General features: G+C 35.5%; 1 protein-coding gene across 1 annotated transcript; it reads left to right on the top strand.

Annotated features, from left to right (window-relative positions):
* Window positions 1-462: 462 nt before the first annotated feature.
* On the top strand, window positions 463-5,854 carry LOC109004745 (NAC domain-containing protein 21/22). Its single transcript, XM_018983405.2, has 3 exons — window positions 463-757; window positions 3,775-4,055; window positions 5,069-5,854. The coding sequence occupies exons 1-3, from the start codon at window positions 589-591 to the stop codon at window positions 5,531-5,533; spliced, it is 915 nt and encodes a 304-aa protein (XP_018838950.1). The 5' UTR covers window positions 463-588; the 3' UTR covers window positions 5,534-5,854.
* Window positions 5,855-9,668: the final 3,814 nt, after the last annotated feature.

A 9,668-nucleotide genomic window follows, 5' to 3' on the forward strand; every position in this document is an offset into this window, starting at 1 on the left:
GAAAAGAATTATAATAAGTCTAAAAATATTTTTTAAGATTATTATATTATAGATATAAGATTTTTATTCATATGAGATTTTACCATCTATATACATATGAGATTATTATATTATAAATTATTAGATTATAAAAATAAAAATGAATATAATTTATTAGAGATTATTAAAGATTATGAAAATAAAATAAAAATTAATAAAAAATATAAAAAATAAAAAATAATAATATTTTATTATTATAAAAAATATAATGACTAATTCAATATAAATTTTAAATTTTATATAATTAGTTAAAAATAAAAAAATTATATATTAATTAAAATTTGAAGAATAATATAATCAATCTAATACTGATGCTCTAAGCAACCTTCCCCGCTTGAACGGAAATGCCACTTTGACTCATCCCCTAATTCTTGTTTCCGTCTGTAGCTTTCTCTATTTATTTATATCTGATTCACAACCCCCCAACTGCCTTGTTTTATTTAAAGATCTCAAAGCTAATAAACTTTCCAACTATTGAGCAGAGCTCTCGCTCTCTCTCTCTCTCTCCCTCTCTCTCTCTCTCTGTGAGAAAGATCAAGAACTCTTGTCATGAGCAACATAAGTTTGGTAGAGGCAAAGTTGCCTCCGGGATTTAGGTTTCATCCAAGAGATGAAGAACTTGTATGCGATTACTTGATGGGGAAGGCCACCTCGCACTCTGGCTCTCCTCTTCTTATTGAAGTTGACCTTAACAAGTGCGAACCCTGGGATATCCCTGGTAATTTATCTACTCCTATTTTAGTTCATTAATTCATCGATCCCCTCATCATCATCTTGGTTACCCAACTTAAATTCCGATTCGATCTTAAGATATATTTCTATGTTTGTTCTCTGGAGTCTAGTTAGGGCATTTCCATCTTACTTTTAGTTTTTGCAGGTCAAACTTTTATCATCTTCGAAGATAATAAGTTTTATATTTTATTTTTTTTTAAATCGATTACATAATTTATAATTATATTATATATATATATAAGATGATAAGAAAATAATAGAAATTGAGATGAGAAATATCATTATTCTAGATATATATTCTTTATTCTTGATATTACCGGGTTTGTTTTTTTTTTCCCACTTGGAAATGCGATTCTTCTTCTTGGTTGTGGATTGAACTTTGAAGTGATAGCAACCGGACGGCCATAAATAGATACCATGATGGTGGTCTACTTGCTCCATATACGTGTGATCGACGACAAAGATAAGATATATATATATATATATATAAATCTTGTTGAAACCTGAGAAAATGACTAATTATTGTTGAAATTAGTTAAACTGAGATGGATGATAAATAGTACTCCTATCACATCCACTGTATACTGTTTTCGGCGGAATCTAGTTATTGCATGAGTCGTCAAAGCCGCACTATATATGCAAGTCACAACAAGTTTGAAATTTGGACCGGCTTTCTACATACATGCATATGTATGTACTGCAAGTATGAGTGAAGAAAACTGGCCTTGTTATCATGAAGCCATGCTTGGTCCTTAATTCTGAAAGAGGGAGTTCCGAAATATTATTTTTCTCAAGGAAAACGAATAATCAGTTGGTCATGTAACTTGATAGGTCTCAGTGCCAAGTGGCCTTCTAACACGCCAAAAGGCTTTATAACTTATTATATTTATGGTGGTTTAGATCTAGTTTATTTTTATAATTCATCTCATATAATTATTATAATTTATTTATATTTTTATAAAATATATTAAATAATTTAATTTTTTTTAATTTTAAAATAAAAATAATATTAAAAGTATATATTTTAATAATATTTTATTTAATTTTCATTTTAATTTATTTAATCTCAAAAAATAAACGAGATTCCTTTTACATATATATATATATATACACACACGTATATGTGTAATAATTTTATTATGTATGTGTAAATTGTATTTCTCATGTACAGTTCTAAACTTCAATTACCATTAATTTGGAATAATCAATTACTTGCAAAAAGAAAAAAGAGAAAGATATTAAATTTATTTGGATTCCTCTAGAACTCCTCCCAAATAATATCTAGATCTGGAGGAAAGTCACTGATTGCTGCCATGCATATCCCTAATAAACCAAATACTTCGCATTCATAGCTTTACGAAGAATTTGACATTCTTGGAGTTGCCCCAACTAAAAGTTGTGATAGTGATTGAAACAACACTTCAAACCAAAAGTCATCAGATCCTTATTGTCTGTCTTACACTACATTTTGCAGCCATACACGTGTACATGATATTTACTTAACAGTACTTCGGGTTGGAAGAAAGTGGATTTTCTATTCCTTTCTTACCAAATCCAACAAAGGCTTGTCACCATCTTCAACCATTGAAATTTTAGATTTAGTTTGTTTTAGATTTAGTTTGTTTTTAGAAATGAGTTGAATTAAATTGATAAGAGAATATTTAAAGTTAAAATTAAAAAATTAAATAAAATATTATTAAAATATATTTTTTAATATTGTTTTTATTTTAAAATTTTAAAAAATTAAATTATTTATTTTATATTATGTATAAATTTAAAAAATTATAATAATAAGATGAAAAAATTTTAAAATTTAAAATTTTAATTTTAAAAGCAAACCAGGCTTAAATATCTTTTTAAAACTGATTGATATTCAAATTATTTACAACTCATATTTTTTGACCAAATATATAAATATATATATATATATATATTTTAAAGTTCCTGACCCACACATGCCATGCGTGTAAGAAAAGCAGCCTGTGTTTTTGACTTGGCCAATGGACTTGGCCAATTACCATTAATATTACGTCAATTCCTGTTTATTATTGGTCGTGAGATATTGACGGCTCAACAGCATAATAATTACATATTTGGAATACTATTGTTCCTAGCTCATAGCTCAAGGTCCCTGACTCAAAGATGGCACCCTAGCTATCAGTGGTGGAGCAAAAAATCTTGTTTTTAGGAACAATTAGGCAAAATTGAGATTGTGATATATATTATTATGTACTTATGTATCTCTATGTATAATATGGTTTTCTGTTAATTGATCCACTGTAAAACAATGATATACTTTTTTCATACATTTGATGATACTCAAATAATTTTAGTTTCAGATGGGAGTGGTTTTTCAGGTTTTTGCATTTCTTGAACGCCAAAAATACCATTTTCCCAATCTTTATTTAGAGCCAAAGGGGCTATTTTATTTATGGATAGTGCTATGGGGCTTGCCAGCGGTTATAGCTAGGTGTACCGTTAGTTTATTTCATTTTTTTTTTTCAATATTTTTTAACATTTTTAATCATTAAAAAAAATATACACAATTTTACTAGTAGTCAATTTTTTAATTATTAAATAAAAATAAAATAAAATACTCCAACCTAGCATTTTTGGGAGGCTTGGCCCCCAATATATTTTAATTAATTGCCAGTGCTTGGCTAGGAGCTGGTTATCAAGAAGTTGAATCACTCAATATTATTTTATTTTCCAGGGAAAATTAGCACAGCGAAGACACATAACTTTGATCAATTAAAAAAAAATATTATACTAACAAGAAAAATGAAGCCTTTCACAGTTTCACTAATCATGATGTCTCAAATTATTCTGAAACTAAGTCTAATTGTTCATTAAGCCAAGCAGATGCAGATAATCTGGTATAGATTCTTTCCAGTTGTTTCGGTATAGATTGATCTGGTTGATGGCTTTCCCTTGTATTACTCAGACAATCTCATAATGATAGAAAATCGACCTGTGCTTTATTTTTTGTCTGTCGTTATATAGAAACGGCTTGTGTGGGAGGCAAAGAATGGTACTTCTACACTCAGCGTGACCGAAAATATGCAACCGGACTTCGAACAAACCGTGCAACCGCCTCCGGCTACTGGAAGGCCACAGGGAAGGACAGGCCTATCCTACGCAAAGATTCCCTTGTTGGTATGAGAAAAACATTGGTTTTCTACCGAGGCAGGGCCCCCAAAGGCAAGAAAACTGATTGGGTTATGCATGAATTTCGGATTGAAGTACCCGGCCTTGCTCCTCCTGATCATATTTCTTCTCTCAAGGTTCGGGCAATGATGCCTTCAATTCTAAATTTTGTCATTTTCAATTGTTTTTGTTGATTCAACATGTTTTAATAAATAGTTTCATATAATACTTTCACTTAAATAGGCAACCATAAAATAAAAAAATGTTCGAGGCCAACAATATTTCTCATATTTATACCAACAATTTTTTTTTATAGCCCTAGTTCATGCATGTTGGCATCATTTCTCTTTCTTAAAACTGAGATAACTTGCAGGCCAGTAAAATTAATTAAATTTTTGAAAAATTACTATAAGAAAAAGGGGTATTTGTGATCAATTATTTACAATGAGAATGATTATTTGCAACGAAAACATACTTATTTAGCTGAAAATAATCATTTCGTTGGAAATTATAACTGGTCACAAATAAACAGTTTTCTTATACCTAGCTATACCGCTTTGAATGGTAGGAAGTTTTTGTCTCGGGTCACGGGGCAACTTGGAGTTTATTAACATGGGTTCAATACGAATAATGAAATTCAACCATGCTTGTCTGTTGTCTTGTTCGTCACCGGTTGTTACGTGAATTTTTTAAGTCCACTCTCACCACTTGGTAGCTAGATGGCCTAATTGATTAGAAGATCCTTCACAATATTATAATTTGGAGTATCTTAATCTAAGTCTGTGATTCATTCTTTCTTAGCTGTAGTGCCCAACTCTGATTTTCAATCCAAGACAACTTCGCTGACGTTTATGAATTGCAAGTCAAAGACAAATTTTATTTGTTTTTTACATGATATCAACTGGGATATTTGTAGACCAACCAACTGGCAGTTACAGGATATCATATCAATATTTCTTCCTTATTTTCTGGCTTCATTCATTCCATATGAGACAATGGATATTGCTGACCTATTTTGGATTAATAAATATATCATGCATAATTTCTTTTAATTTCAATCCTAGCTAATTTCATCACTCTTCTTGTTTTTCATTTTTTTGTTCAAATAAACATATTAATTAACTTAGAAGGTTTTCATTGGTTCCTTCAGGAGGATTGGGTTCTTTGTAAGGTGTTCTATAAAAATAGAGAAGCTGCTGCCAAACCTAGCATGGGAAGCTGCTATGATGACACAGGCACTTCATCTCTCCCCGCTTTAATGGACTCTTACATCACTTTTGACCAAACTCACACTTATGTTGATGGGTATCAGCAAGTGCCCTGCTTCTCCATTTTCAACCAAAACCAGGCCAACCAAAATTTCACACATATCAACAACATTGAACTAAACGTACCTACCAAGAGTGAAACTACGTCCAAGGGAATATCAAATTTTGGTACTTGTTTGGACCCTTTTTCCTGCGACAAGAAGGTACTAAAAGCTGTTCTGAATCGACTGAGCAATATGGATAGCTGCAATGATCTTACTATCAAAGAATCGCCAAGCTTTGGAGAAGGAAGTTCGGAGAGCTACTTATCTGAAGTGGGTATGCCCAACATTTGGAACCATTACTAATTTTTGGCTTCAAATAATGTGGACTCATTTCCCTCAACTAGCCAAACAACAAGTTGTGTAAAGAGATGTAGTGATTAATATATATATATATATATATATATATATAAGTTCTCCATTTTTAGGAACATGCATCTATATTCTATGTCTTTGGAGGCTTCTCCAAAAAGACATGTATTTGACTTCTTAATTGTAAGTTTTTAATTTATTTGATCAAATGTACACTGTGAAATTCTCAAGGTTAACCAAATTAAGCCATATGAGATTAAGGAATAGGGTAACCTTTATAAGAGTGCGAATAAAGGTTGGAGAAGGATATAATCATCTCATGGTCAAAAAGTCCGATGTTTCAGAAGCTTTCCTTTCTCGGGCGCCTACTTGTGCGGATTGATAGCCCCATTTGAAGAGGCACGTCGACTCGAGACCTAAAGCATCCTCATGAAGTCACTTGGTGGAGGCTTGCAAAACCAAAAGAGGGCAAGGTGGTGTCTCGATTGGGAAATATTCTGGTGCCAAGTTAGCATAAGGTACTGGTTGACCATCGTGCTTCTATAAGTAGAAGTGAACTTACCTTCCACAGAAGCGTGAGGCCTTAGTCATATTGGGTCCCCTGGTGGTAGGTCGAGGTCTTGCTGTGTTCGGAATTCTTTCCTATCAAGATCGAATTGTCCCATCGTAGTGAGAACTTAGTACGGCATGTTAGCTCTATGCATCTCGGCCCCTCTATGGATATGTTTATGTTATCAGAGATAATTCCATAAATCATGCAACAAATCAAGTCACATAAGTGTAGTCGAGAATCAAGGGAGTAAACTACTGGACTAGTCACAAGAATCACGTCTCACAACTGTTACAATCCTCACAGCCACAATTCCAGCTAGCATTCCTAGAATAGATTTTGTATTCATTGTATATACAATTCCAGTTAGCTTTCCTAGAATAGATTTTGCATTCATTGTATATATATAGCACTATTCATCTGTGTCGTGTGGGCAATATACTATAATCAAGTTTCTCAATATTCAGTTAATACTCAAACTTCATCATGGTATCAGGAGAGCGACTCTCTAACGAGAACCCGATCCCCAATTCCCATAACCCAATCTCCACTCCACCATCCCCAATTGAAATTCCATTGATTGCTTTCAATATTTCTACCCAAATAAACGAAAAGCTCACCCATTCCACTTTTCCTTAATGGCGTGCACAATTTGAGGCTCTTCTAATCGGATACAATCTCCTCAATTATGTTACCGGTGATCATCCTTGTCCCCAAACCGATGCCACCCCTACCTCAATCTTTTGAAAAACTCACTGGATCAGGCAGGATAAACTCATTCTCTCCACCATTTTAGCTTCCACCACCACCACAATCACTCCCTTCATCTCAACTGCCAAAACTTCAAAGGAAGCATGGCAAAAGTTAAATACTATGTACACCAGCAAGTCGCGCACTAGAGCTATGTAGCTCAAAGAAGAGCTCACTCTGATTTAGCGGGAAAATAAAACAATTCAGGAGTACCTTCATATCGCCAAGTCCCTTCTAGATGAGATTGCCCTAATTGATCATCCCATTTCTGATAATGATCTCACTCTCTATATCCTCAACGGCTTGGGACCTGATTTCTGGGAGATTGCAGCACCGATCCGAGCCCGCGAAAAATCTCTCAAGTTTGAGGAGCTTCACGATCTGCTCGTCGGCCATGAGGCGTAATCCATCGCCTTGAAGCCGCCACCCAGCGACTGGTGGCAACGGTGAACTACTCCAGTCGCTCTGGTAGTAATCGCTCAGGTGCAACTTCTTCAAATGGAAATACTGGCTCTCGAGGCTTCAATAAGCGTCATGGAAATAAAAATCAAAATGGGATGAGGGACAATAGGAAGCAGTCCAGTCATGGAGGGAAGCCCACAGGCCAACGCCGTTATCAACCCAAGTGTCAACTGTGTGACCAACTGGGTCATGATGCCAAATAGTGTCCGAAAATGCATTTTTTGGAGCCCACTGCCAATTATGTCTCAACCTCTCATCCCAAGGATACCAAATGGTCAATTGATTCCGCTGCATCTCATAATATTACAGGCGACTTGGAAAATTCCACTCAGAATATGATGGCACCGATAAAGTTGTAATTGATGATGGTTCAGGTTTGCTTGTCTCACACATTGGTTCTTTGGTATTTCATTCCCCAACACGTACCTTTCAATTAAATGATACTTTTTGTGTCCCAAGTATTCGCAAAAATTTGATTTCTGTCCATCACTTTACTACTCAAAATCGCGTTTTTATTGAATTTCACCCCTCTTACTTTCTTGTCAAGGATCAAATCACGGGGGGCGATACTCCTCAAAGGCGCATGTGAAAACGGTGTGTACACGCTTCCGGACTCATTGGTGGGCTCATCTCCAAAAATGGTTGCAAATGTGCATGAGAGGACATCGATTGATGGGTGGCACAAGCGGCTTGGACACCCATCTCAAAAAATTGTCACTTATCTTGTTAATGCTTTTTTCCTTCCAATAAAAAAAGAACATCAAGTGTCAACTCTTTGTACTTCTAGTTCTATCAATAAAGCCCATCAACAACCTTTTCATTCAACAAGCCTTCAAAGCCATGCACGTCTTGATCTCATTTACACCGATGTTTGGGGTCCTTCACATATTGATGGTCTTGATGGGTCATGCTACTACTTAATTTTGGTTGATCACTTTACTAAATACATGTGGTTTTACCCTATGACAACCAAGTCAAGTGTAAGTAGAATCTTTCCTCAATTTAAACATCTCATTGAAACAAAATTTCAAACTAAAATAAAAAGTGTTTACTCTGACAACGGTGGTGAGTTTGTGGCTCTTAAAAATTATTTTTCAATACATGGGATTAGCCACTACACCACCGCCCCTCACACTCCACAGCAAAATGGTGTTGCCAAACGCCGTCATTGTCATCTTGTAGAAACGGGCCTCCCTCTTTTAAAGGATGCCGAACTACCACTCTCATATTGGCCTCACGCTTTTCAAACAGCTGTTTACCTCATAAATCATCAACCAACCCCTCTTTTACAAAACAAATCTCCCTTTGAAAGCTTGTTTAACCAACCACCAAATTATCTAAAATTAAGAAAATTTGGTTGTTTGTGTTTTCCTCTAACCTGGCCTTACAACACTCATAAACTTCAGCCCAAAGCAAGCTCATGTGTATTTTTGGACTACTCTCAAACCCAAAGTGCGTATCGGTGCATGGACTTACAAACCAAGAGAATTTATCTCTCACGGCATGTTATTTTCCATGAGTCTCAGACACCCTTTTCTTCTTCCTCTGTAGCTCCACACGGCTATTCTTCTGCCATGTCGCTGTCATCCATCGTGTCGCTTCAGATGCCGCAACCACCACCAGTGCGAATGGATGGTGCACCTGCTTCCGCATCACCTTAAGGTATTTCCCCTAATTCCTCATCACCTGCTTTACATAATTGTCACCATTTCACTCCACACACAAGCTCACTCTCACCGACCTCTCACTCTGTGCCAAAATCGCCCAATCTTCAACCTCAAATGCCACTCATCCAACCTGAATCTCAACCTGAGTCTCAATCCGAATCTCACCCTAAGCCCCAACCTGAATCTCAACCTCAGCTCGTACGAAATCACTCTATCAATGCTCCATCTTGCACCCACTCCATGACCACACGCTCGATGAACAACATCTACTAGCCTAAACAATTCCACTCAATCTCAAAACACCCCATTCCACCCTCCATTGAACCAACTTGTGAGAGTCAAGCAATTCGTGACCCAAAATGGAGGAGTGCCATGTCTGATGAGTTAAAAGCTCTAATGAGACATAACACTTGGGAATTGGTTTCCCCACCCCCTCACTGTAAGCCAGTGGGCTGCAAATGGATGTTTAGGGTCAAACTAAAATTTGATGGGTCTGTTGATAGGTTCAAAGCAAGACTCGCTGTCTAAGGGTTTAATCAACGACCTGGGTTGGATTACAAGGAAACATTTAGTCTGGTTATAAAACCAGCAACCATAAGAACTGTTCTGACAAGATCTGTGATGCAAGGGTGGTCATTACATCAACTGGACATTAACAATGCGTTTTTGTATGGAAAATTGCATGAACTGTGTATATGAT

Source organism: Juglans regia, chromosome 9, assembly GCF_001411555.2.
Source record: "Juglans regia cultivar Chandler chromosome 9, Walnut 2.0, whole genome shotgun sequence".
NCBI lineage: Eukaryota > Viridiplantae > Streptophyta > Magnoliopsida > Fagales > Juglandaceae > Juglans > Juglans regia.